General features: G+C 48.8%; 1 protein-coding gene across 6 annotated transcripts in view; it reads right to left on the bottom strand.

The window, feature by feature from the left end:
- Positions 1-17,759, bottom strand: part of LMF1 (lipase maturation factor 1) — a 231,306-nt gene that overhangs the window by 166,162 nt on the left and 47,385 nt on the right. For all 6 annotated transcript variants that reach the window (XM_064520068.1, XM_064520067.1, XM_064520066.1 and 3 more), the window contains exon 4: positions 3,170-3,318. In XM_064520068.1, coding sequence (XP_064376138.1) covers positions 3,170-3,318 — 149 coding nt within the window. The remainder of the gene's footprint in view (positions 1-3,169; positions 3,319-17,759) is intronic.

The following is a 17,759-nucleotide window of genomic DNA, read 5'->3' on the forward strand; positions in this document are numbered from 1 at the left end:
GAAACTTTGGAGGGGACAGAGGGGTTACCTTGATATTTTCACCAAATGTCAGTTGGCATTAAATGGCCCAAATAACACAACAACAACAAAGTTCCTCTGAGTACTCCCAAAAAACCACATGCCCCGCAGTCAAAGTGAAGCGTAACCCGCATCTCAGACTTCATCAGTTTGGAGGATTAAGAGGCAGCCTTACGGGATCTAATCTCAGCTCCCCACTAATCGTCCCATGGGTCACGCAGCACCAGAGGACCCTGGGACCTCTCATGTCACAGGGCAGCTACATGGGTCCCAAACAACATCACTGAAGGCCAGCTGGCACCATGTTATTGCACCTGCAAAATTTTAACAGCTTATATCTTTGTGGACAGCAAAAGTCTTATGAAGAAACCATGCAGGTCAGGTACTAAGCAGTTATCATTCTGTGCAATCATTCTGTGTTTAAAGGAGAGGGCAGGAAATTTAATTTGTAATAAAACACAGAGGGATATTTCTGGCAGGTAGCAAGCCTTCAATTCTGTTTCCTAAATGGCTGCTTAAAATCCTGGAAGATATTCAAAACCCAAATGGACATGGGCAACCTGCTCTAGCTGACCCTGCTTGAGCAGTGAGGTACAACTAGATGATCTGCAGAGGTCCCTTCCAACCATAACTACTCTGTGATTCTGTGAAAGTACTTGAAAACTGCTATGAAACCCATGTGTCAATTTTGGCTAGTGTGTTAAGTTTTGAGCTCTGCTTTAAAGTTCTACAAATCCTTCCTTAGACGGAGAGCAGTTGCCCTGGGGACTCTGACCTCCTCAGCCCCATCCAACTGCTCTGACATATACATGGCTCCAGCAAACTTGAGGGAAGTTGTGACTGGGACCTTCTCCAGCCAAATTCTGAAAATCTGAATTTTAACCAAATTAAAATACCATAATGGGCTTCTCCGTCCAAATGAGAAGCAGGAAAACATCAGGAAAAACAGACGCTTTCCCACAAAAATGTAATGCCAATGAAAAACTAATTTCTCATCCAAAAAAGCTTCAATAAAACTTCACTAGCCTAACACAATACCTTTCGTATGTGCTGGACACACTGAACTAACTGCACGTAGACCAGGATCTGAACATTTGTAATATCCACATGGGCTGCAAATTACGGTCCCTGGGGAGCTCTGCACCCCGCCAGCAGCGGCTCGTGGACCATTGCCACCGAGCAGGGAATACGCGTCCGAACCCAGCCCTGCGGCCACGAACACGCTCACCCGCAGCCAGCAACAAAGCTCGAGAGCCTCCCGCGCTCGGAGCCCTCCCTATCGGCAGTTTTGCTAGGAACCGTTCTAGCCATTTTTCTAAGAGCGCTTTCCCATCTATCCAGGGAAAAGATCCCATGGAACAGACTACACGAGACTGAAACCATTTTTCATCTACCTACCAAACCAGATTATCTTGTTTGCCATGAAGGTCCTGACCCTGTTTGCTCAGCCCCGCACAGAGCCCTTTACATCGGCCCCGTGTCCCCTCTGATCGCGGGGAGCGCCAGGCGACCCTCTTTTCTACACAGCTCCACCGTCCAAAGAGCCTGGGTTTCGACTATTTAAAGTAAAGTGGAAATTACAAATGCATCAGGTAGCCTCAACCCTAGGACACGGTGACATTCAGAGCTGCATATGAAGGACGGTTTAGTTGTTCTCTGACACCTGCCTGTTTTCTTTAGTTTTATTTCCACTCTATATTAAAGAGACTGATATCTAAAAGTAAAGCTCATCGTATATGCTCAGAACCCACACGTGAACAGCACCATTCACATGGACTCCAACTGAAAGGCTCATGGCATTTTAAAAGCATTACAAATGTGACTTAGTCCTATAAACCCTTACTGGACATTTTCAACAGGCAGTTGCATTGAAATCTATGGGATTATCCACACAGACAGACGTTTTATAGGGTCATAGAAAACTGTGCTGGAATAGACCTTAAGTAGTCATTTAATCCATCTCTATTGCCCCACAGCAGGACCAGATCTATTTAATTAATCATAAGTGAGAATTACAGGAACCAATCCCTCCAGCTTTAGGAAACATTTTACCAGAGCAAAATCTGGCAACGCTGCACAGTAGATATTGCAAAAAAGATGAAAGTAACATCAAATAGCGGGTTTTGAAACACCAGTTGTGTGATGCATAGAAAAGAGGATTTTTTTCTGCTCTTTGAAGGTGAATTTCCTAAATACTCCTAGGCTGGGAAGCCTTGCTTGGGTGCAGTAAGCATGCAGCATGATTTTCCAAGGATATCTAAAGCAATACCATGTTCTCTGCTAACAAAGTGGCCTTGAAAATAGGTAACAGTAAGGTTAAGACCCCAAAAGTTTTCCTTATTCTTTCATTTATTTATTAACTTTAAGAGGAGAAGAAGAATTAAGAGCTTATCGAGCTTGATTACAGATTCGAACCCCTCAAGAGCTGGGACTAGAGAAAGGTTTTAGAGACAGTGGACACAGGAATATCCACCCCACCTGCCTTCACTCCTTTTTTTAGAGTGATGATCCTTGACTTAACATTTTGGATATTCCGAAAGGTCCAAAATCCTGATGCAGATCACGGGATAGCGCCCTGCCACACCTTTACGTTAGCAGAGATCTGTCAGTTCCTGATGGATGCTTTTAGAAGCTGCTCGGGAATTTCCATGGGCGCTTGGGCAGGAACGCAGCGACTGTTTACTTGGAAAGCACGGAGCAGAGAATGACATCGCAGCAAAGCACACAAAGCAAAAATAACTCAGTGCAAAGCTGCTGGTTCCTGGGAATTACCCCTTGGATTCCCAACCCCTTATCAGAAAGCCACAGTGCCCAAGTCCTAAACTTCACTTTAACTCCTTTTAAAGAGCCAATCACAAGCGCAGCACCAGCATGTCAACACATACACTCTTACTCCTGTGCTTGTCCTCCTTAAAAATAAACACCAGTAATAAGACATTGAGAGACTCTGTGAAACAGAAGCATCAAGCACTTCCTGATGCATTCTCCTTCCTTTTTAACTAGAAAAAGTCCTAAACTAGAAGCTTGCAACGTACTGTACCAGTGATGGGTCTTCTGCTATGAGGAAGCACTTGGAATAAATCCTGGCACTAACGCTCTGGGACACTCCTGCTGCCACCTCCAAAGAGCAAAAACGTAAAGCTGCACTTACCGCTCCCAGCATAATCCTGAAAATCAGCCACCGAAAGCCCCAGATGACAATGGTGGAAGGCGGAGTGTAGCTGGGCAGTCGGGAGAGGGTCCAGAGCGGGCAAAGGAATATCCCCAGGAACCCCGTTTCCAGCAGCTGCGACTCCCATCCTGCAGTGCCAACATGCAAGAAACAAAAAAATATATATATATTTATTGCAGAATCTTAGAAACTATCCTGTCACAAACTTTAAACACACAAGAAGAAATGTTTTTGTTTTATTTAACTTGAGGCAATTTAGCTATCAATAATACACGTATCATACTGACTGAATGAGCCACACAAAATTAAGACAATTTACAAGACAGTGTTGACTTCAGTAAAACACATCACTGTACATCTGTAAATGCATTTCCCACTATTATCATCTTTAATATCTAAGACCATATTATCTTAGTTTTTCCATCAAAGACACAGCAAGTACGTTTGGTGAATTTGGCTGCACTGTTTTCCTCCAAGAGCGATCTGTCACATTTGTGTGTTGTTTACATGGTTATTTTATGCAGCATGAACCAAGAGAAAAATACGTATTTTTACAAAGCAAAGGAAAAATACAATTTTCAGCACCCTGGGAACTGGTAAGATGACCCAGGATGGGGATGACCCACTGCAAAACCAGTGAGCTTGTACAACCACTCCTGTAAACCTGGCTGGAAATCTGCTTTTCCATGGCACACCACTGTCCAAAGCTGGCAGCATCTGACAAACGCACACAGGGGATTTTCGCCGTGAACCTGCTCTGCCCCGGGGCGAACGAGCCGGCTCCGTGCTGGCCTGCGCAACCCATTTCCAGCGACTGCACTGGAGCCGTGCCAGGGGAAAAAGGGCAGGCTCCTGTCTTCAGAAGAGGATGATTAAAATCACATTAAGTCGTATTCATCATCAGCTTTAATGTGCAACCAGAAGCTTTGAATCTTTAATCACAAAGAAGAATCATAATGAAAAGACGTCCAAATCATCCATCAAGCTTGCTTTACACACTACTGGATTTGGGGTAATTACTCCAGATTTAATACCAGTATAGCGGAGATCAAAACATGGGCTTAAACCACACAATGAACCTGTTACCTGAGATACTATAATGTTTAGGAGAAGACTGGCTATAACCTACTTCATGCAAATCAGACTTTGCATTTACTTTTCCAGCCCAGCACACAGTACGAACGCTGAAGTGATCATTCAGGAGCCAGAAGACAGCAGTTATGTTTTGACAGGTGAAGTCAGACCTCCACTACGTTGTTAAGAAACAACATAGTGATGCCAAAAACAAATTTAAGTTCACTACACCAACTTCATCCTACCTCTATTTTTTTTTTTTAAATATGCACACACACATATATAGTTTTAAATATTTCCATAAGAAACAATTGCACGTTGAGGCCCTGGTGAAGGGCTAAGTCGGAGCAACTCTGAAGCCTCACCAAATTGGCTGGAGCCACCTGAGACCTTGCTCTTCCCACCGGTCTGTCACCAGTGCGTAGCTGGGACTTGCTCGGGGACCAGGAGAGCATCCTCATTCGTTAGAGACGCACATGGCTCTCCCTGCCTGTAAAGCAGCAGAGGCAAAGCTTGGTCCGTAATCATCACCTTCCCTTTAGCTCTGCTTAGACAGGTAGGGAAAACACCGATTAGAGCTATGAACTCCTTCCAGCTCCAGTATGAGACACCCGATTGCACATCAGGTCTAGATTATCAAAACTCAAGATTTGGCTTGTTGTCACACAAGCAAAAATATGGTGAATTCGCTTCAGAATATTTTTAGCTGCAGGAATGGAACCTCTTCTTCTCAATATCAAGAAGGTCCCTTAAATCAAAATGTAATGATTTTTAACAGGAGATTATTGCACTCTGAATAGCTATTAAAAAAAAAATCCCCATTCTTTCCCCATACACCCTGTGGTTTCTCGAACAGATCCTCCAGCTGCCAAAGTCAGCGCCTCCGCGAAGAGAAGCGGCGTACGTCGCTACACGGGCAGCTGCGGCAGCAGCGCAATGGCCAGCGCAAGACGTGAAAGGTCAATTGTCGCCGAGCCCAGCCGCGAGCGGCCGTCGCGGGTAACTGGCACCAGCGCGGGCGCGCATCTCGCACGGCGCCGCCGGCACAAGGACCCCACTGTTATCGGCGTTTTCATATGGAAATCGCCGTGTTCCCCCGCCGACGCGGCCCGGGCGCCGCGAGCCTCCCACCGCCCCGCCGAGCCCCGGTCTGCGCTAAGGTTGGCAGCGCCGGAGCAGAGCCGAGCTCCCGCAAAGGAGGACGAGTCCGAGATGCAGGAACGCACGAAGAGCCTCTGATTTAAGAGCAACCCTCTTCCCCAACAGCCGCAGCTGGTACCGCGGTCAAGCGGATCGGTTTTCCCTCCCGGCACGCACCACCCAGACAGGCGCGCGCCGTCCTCGGCAGCTCCCCGCAGCCCCGGGTCCTCCTCTTCTCCCTGCCCAACGCCCAAACTCTCCCCTCCCTGCTTTGACTCGCACTTTTATCCCCTATTTTTACATCGGGTGGAAATTTTGCAGCTTCCCCAGTTTCACTGCAGCCTCTGGATGTTAAATTTTCCTTTCCCGTCTTGCTCTGCACTTGGTTTCTCCCCGTGCTGCTCACCCGGACAGCGAGCTGGTCCTGGCCTCTTCCGACACTGGCCTCCCGTGCCGGCAGCCCCCTTCCCTCGGCCACAGTCGTCCCGACTCCCATCCCACTCGCTGACCCCCAAGTCAGTCACCTACTTCTGCTCCCATTTTGGCTTAAAACTACAGGTTGAGCTCAGGCAAAGGAAAGATCAGACATAAGCGCGAGCTGTTTTTAACATGGGCTCACCCCCCTGCCTGTAACTCATCTTTCCTCTTCTAAGCAGAATCATGTGCAAACAGAACCTGTTTTGATGCCACTCCACCTGCAGTAACGGTGCTTGGTGTGGCAGGATGACGGGAGGTGCCAAGTGCATCAGCTTCTCTTCCAAAACTACATCTAAACCACGAGGCTTTTGCGGGAGGGAGCGTGCGTTCAACGCCACGACTGTGTCGACGGCAGAGGGGAGAAGGGGGGCAGCTCTGCTCCACCTCAGATCCACCTCGCTGTAAATCGATATCAGAAAGCAAGATCCTAGGAGCCGTCAACAGAAACCTCGCGTTCCTCCTGACTGCTGCCTTGTGAACAGTGGTTCACGTCCGCTCCTCAAAAGCCTCCTCGGGCACGAGCATCCTCGCAGCCCGGCGCGGCAGCGGCTCGCTGCCAAGGCCGGAGCTCCGTCGCCTTCCCCTGCCGCCTCTGAGGCTCACAAAGCCCAGGCAGCACTCGGCCCTCGTTAGGGAGAGGGGCTCGGCCCTCGTTAGGGAGAGGGGCTCATCGCTGCCGGGGCCGCTGGAGCATCCGCCGCCCCCACCGTGGGCCAGAGCTCCGGCACGCCGCAGCGCATCCCAGCCCAGCATCCCTCGGGATGCTCCCAGCACTGCAAAAGCCCCGTGCGGCGCGGCATCGGGGGGGCTCACAAGCCGAACTCGAGCCCTCAAGCCGCGAGCGGAGGCTGGGCCGCGTTGCCGAGCGGGGCCGCACCTCGGCCCCCGGCGCGCGCTGATACCGCTGGGAACGGCGGGGTCACGCTGCCGCCCCACCTGCTCCCGCTCCCGGCAGTTGCATCTCGTCGGGTTTCAGCAGCTGCGGGCGGCACAATGAGCGCCATTGTCCGCCCCGCGCCGCCGCGCAGCCATCCCCAACTACGTTTATTTTTTTTTTTTTCCTCCAAAAAATGAAATGAAGTAAACTGCCGATGGTGGCTGCGCTTGCCCCACACGCGTTTCAGATGTTTGTTACACGCTCCTAACTTGATGCAGCGAAATACCGAGTCTGGCATTTTCCGAAATCTCCGCCGGGGAGAGGGGGAGGGCGGCAGGGCGCCGGCGAGGACGCGCCGAGGGGGCAGGGGACGAAGGCGAGCAGAAAACGGGGCCAGGAAAACGAAAACAAGCTTTCCCATTTTTCTTTTTAAGGTTTTGAAATGATTTGCTGCTTCGAAATTAGATAAAGCCATTCCTGCGATGGTTGAAACTTGCTGCTGGGAAATGGAGCTTACGTGAACTGATCTCCAGGGCCAAAAGCCGGTTGCTGCCTGGAAGAGGAGCCGCGAGCGTCGGTGCGGTGCAGCACTCGCCGGTGCTCCTCGGGAGACCGCACGCTTTGGCAGGAACAGCCGATGCGCTGCAGAAAACATTATTGCTACTTAACACACACAAAAAAGTCAATTTGGTACAAACAGTCTCCAAAAGAGTCCAAAGCAGCACCACTATGGCTTCCTATAGGGAGCATTATTTCTAAGGGGATATAGATTATATAGCATTATATCATTCAGGTTTCCAATCTTCATCTTTATGTTATTTACCATCAAATACCTGATGGCAAAAACAGCAGAGTTACCGGAGCTTGGCCATGGCTGCAGAGCAAAGCCCCGCCACCACCCTCCCACGCAGCCCCGGACGCCGCACCTTCGGCTTCCCGGGCTCCCACCGCAATTCCCCGTTCACAGGGACAGCAGCGGAGAGAGCACGGAGGCGGGGAGGCCAGAGAGCCTCAAAGCTAAGTACAAAGCAGCCAGCTCCAAAGCATATTTCCTATTTTCAATTAACCTATTTTTTCCCCAGAAAATCCTTTGGTCCAAATTGAAAAAAACCCCCACCTAGCTACAACAGTATATACAGTTCAGAGAATTTATTCTTACTAATTCCCATTTCTTCCTAAAATTTGGGATAAGGTGCAGCGGAAAGCATCTCTCTTTGCACATTCAGATGCACGCACGAAGCGCACCGAGGGCACGTCTGCAACGCGCGGACAAGCGCTCCGACAGCGTGGGCACGTTTCCCAGCTCTCTTGCAGCCGGCGCCCAGGGGAGCCGAGAGCGCAGCTGTCCTATGAACGCTGCGTGTCACACGCGCTGGCGGCCAGAGCAAGGAGCATGCCCAGCACGGACATATTTCTCATGCAATTAGATTAACCGCTGCCGAGCCTCTCCTCTCTACCTCCCTGAAATTTAGTAGGATATAATATAAACTATAGGGCTGAAACACCTTACAGAAAATATGATGGGCTAGTGATTATACCGTGAATAAGGATTTCGGTCTGCAAATACCCACCGCGACCAGCTCATGCAGCTTCACCAAAATAAATGGACTCGTGCCCGGCAGCGGGGGCACGGCCCTGCCTGCGACCGCCCCGCGCTCCGCGGGGCCCCCAGCAAACCGCTTTCCCGCTTACGGCCATACAGACCGAATCGGGAACACACAGCACTTCACTGCCATAAATGCTTCTAATTTAAGTGCATCTTGTCTTAAAAGAGGACAGTCAGGCCAAACTTGGCCCTCTCTTCCAACTCTGACAGGTAAGCCTCAAGAAATGCTGGAAGATAAATGTTTCTACTTTTTCCTTACTTTTTTTTTTTTTTTTTAAACCCAAAATACCGTATAAATCATCACAGCTTTCATCACTCACAGGAAAAGCTTCCTAAAGGAAAGCAGAAGTCCCATCTATCCTAGCAAAGAGCACCATCCTTTTCAAGCGTGTTACTAACCCGCTCTCCAGTAAATTAAAATCCTACGCCTGTCAGCTAACTACAAAGTCCTTCATCTTCAGCGTGAATCACTGGCCACGCTGACGCCCATGGCAAAATCCCCACCAGCTCCAGCCGGGTTTGGCTTTCACGCAAAGGTTTTGCACGTCTTAGCTGCCACCTGCTGAAACGTGCTTTTCTCCCCCTCTCCGTGAAGACGGGCAAAGGGATGCCGTCGCGGGGTGGGCTCGCCAGCCAGCCCCAAAGCAGGGGAGACCAACGCGGTGCAGAAGGTGACTGTGAAAGGCGAGGGGAGAGGACCTGGTAGCTGTTGTGCCGTTTCGGCCATAAAGGGAGCAGCACCTAGATCTGACCAACTTCAACCAGCTCCTAACCAATGTGATGGAGGAAGGAAACCCCTGAAAAGCGGAGCATGTTCAGCGACTCAAGTCAACCTGCTGCACAGAAGTTTGCAGTCGTAACCAGGTGGGCGATCTGGACCCCAGAGGCACTGGGCTCTCCACCAGCCATTGCCAGCAGTGGCATTGCCCCCTTTTCGCCTTCCTCGCGGTCTTTTTTCCCTTTTTCAGAAAGGCAACAGATCTATCAAAGGGATAAAGACTCACTCACCTCCTTCTCTAGCTTTCCAAATATCACCAAACAGCAGAGGCACAAAGAACACATATGAGACACGTTCAAGTTTGTGTCAAGTTTAAAAGGTTTCCCAGGGCTCCCTATGGAAAGGATTCCTGGCAATTCCTAATAGGAATACCAGATCTCTGTGCAGTTACAGAATCATTCTATAAACATGAAAAAACTGTTAAAAATGTCTCAGAGCAGTTCTGAACCTGCTCCATCAGCAGGCAAAGCATGCATGCAAGGCTGAACTCCAGAGCACTCTGGGTCTTCCAATTTCCCAAGGAAAGTCAAGTCCCGGGCATTAACATCGTGCACAGATTCACTCGCAGGCAGCATCCCAAATCATAGCCTGCAACTCAGAGCTCTCTGAGAAACCAACTCGTTACTAAGACATTGTTTTTCTTTGAAATCTATGGAAATCCCTTGCACAGGCAGTGTGCCTGCTGTATCTTTGCTCCACAGCGTAGGGCCACCCACAGCTCGAACTGCAGCTCTGTCCGGGAAGGTCAACCTTCCCCCTGCTCCACGCTCTGCACCTCCGCTCTGCTGCGGCGGGAGAGAGCAGCCGCCCTTCAGCCCTGGGACCGACTCCTGCCAATGCTCAAACGCCTCAAGTACGGGAGAGACCTCTCTTCACCTGACACATGGCACAAGTTTCATCTTGAAGACCTGAGAACACTGCAGAGCAACAAGAACGCTTCATTAAGTCACAAAAAGCCCCAAGGCTTTCATATTCTAGCACCTAAGTGCAAAGGGTGCTGACCCTAACCCTAGAAGCACATCCTAACTTGGACAGAAAAAGGAGCAGAGATGATTTTTAAAAAAAAGAAAGAAAGAAAAGGAAAAAAAAAGTCAGTCCACCCAAATTCTGAGGAAGAGACAAGGAGGAAAGAAAATGATTAATGACTTCTCAACTGTGTCATGCCTTTCACTGAAGGATCTCAAAACAAAGCGGTCCATCTCCCAAGCCTCCTGCCCACAGGGTCTCAGGTTTTTTCGGAGATATGAACACCAATAGCAGAGAGCTTCAGGCCAGAGTCCCCAGTGCCACCTCGTCCGCGGCCAGCAGTAACCCCACTCCTTCGCCCTGTGGCCGGAGCACCGCTGTCGCGGACACCAAAACACCCGCGACCTGAACTAGCTTCCCACAGGCAAACTCTGCTGCATCAATTTGCTCAAATACCACTTAAATTAAATGTTTCAAATTTCTCCTTTGCTAAAGAGGTAACAGACTAGTGATACTTAACAGTTCTGCAGCCAACAGAATAGTTCTTGATGTTGTTGGAAAATTTGGAAAAATGTGATCAATAACTTTTGCTCTTAAAGTATAAACCACACAGAAAAAAAAGTTTAGCATAAAAACTTTTAAAAGCTTCCAAGTGCTCTCCAGGGTAGTCATTAGAAACTACTTAGGTAACAGGAGGGCGATAACAGTGAGTTAATGCAGCATTAAATTAGCCCTCCTTCCATGCAGAACTTTAAGTGACAGAGGAATCAGTTGGGAAGATTTTTATTTTATTTTTTAAATAATGAAGTTAATGGATTTCCTGTTTTTAGCTCTGTGGGCGGCTGTCATTTTGAGGGATCCGTATATACTGTATTTAATTACTCTGTCTTACAGAAACTAAAATAATTTCATCTGTGTTCGTATGAACTCACCGGCATCAGTATCTCTTGAGCGTGGCCGACAGCGCAAGGAGAACATCCAAGCATCGCTGCTTGGCACTGAGGTGTGTTTTGCTTCTAGAGGCTGCTGTAACCACAGCAGCTACCGCTTACTAATTAGACTCCTCAACTGCTCGAGCCATCCCTCAAAACCTTCACGTGACCGACAGCCACAAGACTCACGCCACCAACCTCGGTGAGCTGAAGGGAGAGAGCACCAGGAATGCTCCAGAGCCAGGAGGGGACAGTGGCTTTCTCGGGTACCCGGCTGGCCTCCTGCGGCACGACCGAGGCTGGCACGGTGCTGGACCCCAGTACGACCTGACACCAACTTTAACAGCTCCTCCGGACTCTCTCCTACGGTGGGGGGATTTGCCCCATTTTCCCCTAGTAGACTATGACAAGGAGAGTCACCATCGCGAGTGTCTGGGCTGTCAATATATCAGGACAAACATCAACAGGACTGGGGCTGGTCACAAGGATGAGAGCATCCTGCAACGGTCCACGACTCACATGCCACACACAACTTCTTAAATAAAATAGGAAGTGACGGAAAGGATTGATTGTGAAACAAGATGCCGAAGAACAGAGCTGGGAACAGAAGCAGAACTAAAGGAGAGGCCAAGAAACAAAGCGATACCACCACCACCAGATGATAGGAGCTCTTTAATATTGGTGCTCCACATTGCATTAGGGCACAGCAGAGTTCTCCGCAAGGGCTATGAATTCCCACTCAACCAATTCTCAGAGGAAGAAAAGAAAGCGACTTTAAAGGACTGAAACAAAAAAGCCTCAAGGCGCAGAACAATCCCTGGCTGATGGGAGTCTTTGAGGGACGCTTTCCCTGTGAAACCGATAACCTGCCCACTGCCGAGCTCTATTCTCCTTTGAAGCCGCTGGCTCCGGTGCTGCTGGAAACAAGTCTTGATGGATCACTGGTTTGAATCCAATATCATGATTTCTGTGCTCCCCTGAGCTGAGGTTCAGGTATACGCTACACATATCAGCAGAGACCATCTACTGCCAGGTTCCCATGGCGCTAGAAAAATAAAAGGGAAAATATGTATCATCACTAAGGAACTCCAGTTCCTGGGACAAATAGTTATAACCTGGAAGGGATTTTCTTTCCAATTATCCTTTCTCTGTTGATCTCTTTGAAGTTCATGATATAACTAAAAGCCAGTTACCGTCTTCTGGTGAGTTCTCACTCTGGAAATGCACACTGATCACATGAAGAGAATAGCTGATGGCACAGCCAAGTGCAGAGTCAGGAGTTTCTGGCTTAAGAGAAAATAAGTAAAACCAGAACACACGCAAAGGACAAAAATGGCAAAGACTGAACCCTCATCTACCAAACCAAAACAGCCAGGGTTTGTTCAGGAACCAGTGATTATTATACACATCCCTGCTATGCCAATGAAAAAGCCTGAAACCCATTTCATGTAAAGAAATCCTATTTGCTCACTTCTGAGCTGGTCCATACGGAGCTCTGCAAGTGCAGTGCCGTTCTCTGCAGGGAGGCGTATACAGGTGTCCTGTACGGACATTTGCAACACCTTCTCTCCACGAAGCTCACACCAAATTAGCAAGTGAAATCACTAAAAAGATCCTTCCTTGCAATTAAGGGTCAAGCAAAGCTTTGGGAAGCTGAAGTCGTGACTCTGAAGTCTGGCATTGGCAAGAGAGAGGGAGTCTTGGCTCTCAGCCCTCTTTGGCAGGGAAGCCGACACCTTCCTCCCAGCATGATATGGTGCTGATATGGGCCTGATTGGGTCAGAAGTGAAATCCTGCTCTGGCATGATCCAGATATGCCAAAAGGCCATCGCTGTTGCACACAACGCACTCTCCCTAGCTCAGCTTGCTTCTCCCAGCAAGGGCCTGGTCCTTCCCCGAGAGCACCCCCAGGTACTCTCCCACCAAAGCTGCTGGAGCCCTGGGTGTTCCCAGTGCCAAGACGAGGTTTATGGGGAGGGTCTCCCAGTTCCCAGGCCTCGGCTCTGAGCTGACCTACACATATCGCACGAGCCATTCTCTCCAGCCCCTCGGGATGGCAAAGCAACTGCTGCAGCTGAGCCAGCCATGATCTCACCAGCACGAGCAGGGATCGGGAGGGAGAGACCCTCTGCTCTGCTTTGGCAGCGGCTGGAGTCTCTGCGGTCAGGGTGGATGAGCTGCACCAAGAGAAGGGGCAGGCGGAAAAATGCAGCACGTGGAGCAGTGGGAAGGGGCCTGAGGATAAGCAGTCATTCAGGGAAGTTAAGGAAGGCAATGCAGGAATCAGCGAGCGGGAACTCTGACCCTGCCTCAGGGCTAGGATGGCTGGGAAGGTCATTTTGCAGCTTGATCTTGCTACAGATGGACTCTTTCAGACATGGAAGAGGAGCTCCCAACCATCTGGGAGAAACTGCACCTTATTCCCATTTGCAAAGCACTTTGAACCGTGAGAGGACACTAGGACAAAGGGAACGAGGGTCCTTTAATTGACGTAGAGATACCAAGGGCTTTGGAAGACAGAGCTGAGTTTGAAATACCAAATAATCACTTTAATGCTCATCTCTTCCAGATTAAGTTCTTTCTTACTGTGCTTTTCCTCCTTACTCTGTATCATGAAAATCCTAAAATGAACTAGAAAGCCAGCAATTTCCAGCTTCCCAAGCAACCTGTTGAACACATTTTATCTGTTCTTTATAGACAGGACCCCTGCAGTATCGTGCCATGTGCCTGCAGAGCTAAATTGCTAAAAACAGGTGTCTGTTGGGTGTTAAATCTATCTTCAGGCTGCTTTGGCAGCTTAAGAAACCATTAGCAGCTGCTAACATGGTTAGCATGGCAACATAGGAGCCTAACAGCTCAACCAGCCCGCTTTCTTCACCATTTCAAAACTATCATTTCCCGCTTGTACACTTCAAGCAAGAACAAATTAAAACCAATACCATGAAGGCACCTGGCCAGCTATTTTGCTAGCAGACACAGAGCAAGTCTCAAAATAAAAAGCATATTAGACAAATTTTTCCTGCTGTATCAGGCAAGATTCCCATTGCCCTTAAGAGATCACATTTTAGCCTCGTGCAAGCACACATTTTAACACCAACTTTTGCATGATGATAAATACTGACCAAGGGACAACTCCCTCATCCAGCTTCCCCTGCAGACCAGAGTCAACTTGAATTGGACCTGTTGTTTAGAGCTTTCTCCCCCTCCTTAAATTTTTTTTTTTGAATATACTGCCTTTAAAGGACAGCTTGTGTACTGGGGAGGAAAAACCCAGTGTCCTCTCTACAATCATTCATTAATCTCCAGTCAGATGTACCCATCCAACCCCACAACCACCAAGGGCTCAAAAGAGTGATAATGGAGGTGTCATCTTGACAACGAGAAGACCACGAACAGGTTACGCCCAGCTCTTAGGTTTAATGTGAAAAGCCATCCTGCTGGAGGACAGGAAAGCCACGGAGAGCCCAATTTTGCATATCCGTTAATGGGCACAGGCCTCAGTTTCCCCCTGTGCCAAAGCCACTGGCCACGGCCAAGGTCTCACCACTTGGCATGACCAACACTCCTCCACGTGCAATTGCACATGGGGCAGCAACGCAGGGAGCGATCATCAGTGCCGTGTAACAGGTGGGCAACCAAAGCCTGGCGAGACCGAGTGTTTACACAGCCCCGATCCCGCCGACCACGCTCATCTAATAAAACAGCAACAATATTGGAGCCAACAGTCATCAGGAGGGAGAGAACTGCAGAGCCCATTTCCTTTGGTGCTGGGGAACTCCAGAAACTACTTTAACCCACACTTACAGTTTTCAGTTATATTCCCTCACCATCTTTTACACTCAAATCCTTACCAAAAGAAAGGAAAAAAAGGAAGCCGCCCCCCCCCCCCCCCCAATGCAGGCCACTGTTCACACAAGCCAGCATGACAAAATCACTACAGTATCTATAACATGAATTTTCTGATTCTAAAAGGGGATTTTCTCTTTTGAGAGTGAAGGCTATTTTTCAGGATTAGAATTAGATAAGAAAACCAGTTTTGCTGCATTTTTAGGACATAGTCTCAGTTCCAGCAGAAGGAAGCTAGACTCAGCGCAGCAACCTCACTTTGAAGTAACTCAGCTAACTTGACTGAAGCTTCAGCAGTGTCCGTCTGCTGTAACTCAGGAATGGTTCAATCCAGGCATTTTTCAACACGCAGAGTTCAGAAATGGCCAAAATGACTAACGGGACCTCGACACCCACAGCTTTAACCTCAAAGAACAAAGGAAGAAAGAGGGAGCAGGAGGAAGGAAGACCAAATGCGGATCTCAGGAAATCAAAAAGCTGCTTTTAAAACCCATCTGATTTTAAGAAGATCTGATGGATACGTAGGAGGGAGCAGCAGTTTTTTGGCAATTACGGGAGAAATGCCAAGAAGTCAACTGCGTTAGGAAGTTGTTCTCTCCCTGCACAGTACAAAGGGATGAGCAAATACATAAACAAGCAGAAGTGCTGGTGTTCGGAGACCTGACTGCGGGCCAGCCCTTCCGAGTGCTGAAATTCTGCTGTTGATACAAAGAAAGATTAACTACATCAGCAAGCACTTAATTCAGTGCTGGAACAACTGAGCTGTCATATAGTACACAGAAAGTTATAATCAATAAAAGAAATCAGAAATACGTTGACATAATTATTTTCAGCCGCAGCAACGCTTTCCCCTCCACATTGGTAAGGGATGGGTTTGACGAACAGTCTGCAGGACACACGAGAGCTTCAGCGAGGCCCATCCGCCCTAGCTAACTTGTTGCCATGTCCAATAGACAACTTACCCAGCATCAGGAACAAGACCTACCCGCTGGAGAGGTTTGTGTTCTTCTAATCATTATTCATTTTGAAAAAAGCCAAGAAAACCATCCTTGGGACATCTTTAAAGCCCATCAATCCATGGCTTCCTGGGAGAAAGGGAGGGAAGACCCATGAGGGCAGCACTGCCTGGCAGAGAGCAGCAGAGGCCGCGGAGCCTCCGCGGGAGCCTCCCATGGCCTGGTTAAACAGAGAAAAGGCCATCAGCACACCGCACTCCTCCTGCCCAGACTTCAGACGATGACCTGTCCACCCCCCCAGTTTTCTAATTAAGTAACCTATTAAAAACCACGCAGTTTTACCTACCCTTCTGCCATACGACAGCCCCAAACGTTGACTCGCGTTTTGCCTTTGCTCTTTCGACTACCATTGCAATTCTCCACCACGATCAAACTGCCCGTCAGTCTACACCAACATGAGCCTTAAGATCTCAGGTCACTCTTCGAGCTTCTTTCTGAACCTTTCATAATATTTTACTTCCTTTCTGACATGTGGATAAACAACACTTTCACATACATCAAATACGAGACCAAACAAGCTTGGCTGACTACTTACAAAAACAACAGGAGTAGATATACAGTTATAACATGCATTTAAAATAAAATTTTAGACTTCAGCTGATAAAAAATGGTAAATATAAATCAGGTTAACCGTGATGCTGAAAAACAGCCAGATGGGGAATTCACCAAACGTTGTTCCTATTAACATTCCAATCACTACGTTTCCTTGCAACATGTATAGATATTACTTGTTAAACTTCAAAATCTTAGATGCTGGCAAGAGCGGCCGCGAGACAGACACCCTTATTAATGGGAACCAGCAGCTGCTAGAATTACTGCGGATTCCATTTTTAGGAATAAGCAAGTTTCAGAGTCGCAAGCAAACAAAGAGATAGAGCGACACAAAGCATAGTTATTTATTTTGACAGCTGCGGTTTAGTTGTTTTAACTGTTTATGATAGTTCTAAAAGAAACACTGAAATCCTTTTTTTTAAAAAAAAAAAAAAAAAAAAGAAATAAGGGAGCCTTAGTAAAGCCAGCCTGGCGCAGCTCCCTGGGGCTGGGCAGCAAACTGCTCCCGAGCCCCGATCGAGCCGGGGCGGGTGCCGCAGCCCGCGGGGACAGGGGGACGCGTGGGGACGGGGGGACGTGCGGGGACGGGGCCCGGAGAGCACCGAGCCGCGGGGCCCGTGGCGGGTCGCCCGGCAGGCCGGGGGTCCCCAGCGTCCCCCAAGCGCGCGGCGGGGGCGGAAGCGACCCCGGGACCCCGGCGCCCACCGCCCTGACCCCGGAGCCCGGGCGGCTTTTGTCATGGTCCTTGTTAGCGCCGGGGAACCATGGCAACCCCGCTTCCTCCCCACAGATGGCTTCCATTGCTTAAATCCATACAGGTGTCACTGGCCCGGCCTGAGAAAAGTATCCATAGTAATGACCCTGCTTAGCTTTATTGGTTTAAAATAAATATGAACATGCTTCCCTTCAGCGGAAATTAGACTTAGCAACACAGACTATTTAGCATTAATATATTCCAAATATTTAACTTGCGCACGCCTGAAGGGCATGCGAAATTACCATTTCTAGGCCTTTTATTTCCTGTGCCTGAAAACGGGTTGGTTATACCTTGATGCACCTTAAAACGACTCGCCAAAAGCCCCAAAAGCCAAAGACGGCCGCGGTTAAAACGCGCCGACCTGCCCTGCCCGGAGCCAAAGCCGGGGCAGCAGTGCCGCCTCCGCCGCTCGACTCCGGGGATGGGGGGGGGAGAGAAAAAAAGCCAAATGGTGGGGGAAAGAGGAGGAAAAACTTCCAAAAAGGGAAAGAGGAGGAAAAACATCCAAAAAGAAGCAGCCAAAAGTAGGAGCCAGAGCGTCACTGATG

Source organism: Dromaius novaehollandiae, chromosome 14, assembly GCF_036370855.1.
Source record: "Dromaius novaehollandiae isolate bDroNov1 chromosome 14, bDroNov1.hap1, whole genome shotgun sequence".
In the NCBI taxonomy this organism is placed as follows: Eukaryota; Metazoa; Chordata; class Aves; order Casuariiformes; family Dromaiidae; genus Dromaius; species Dromaius novaehollandiae.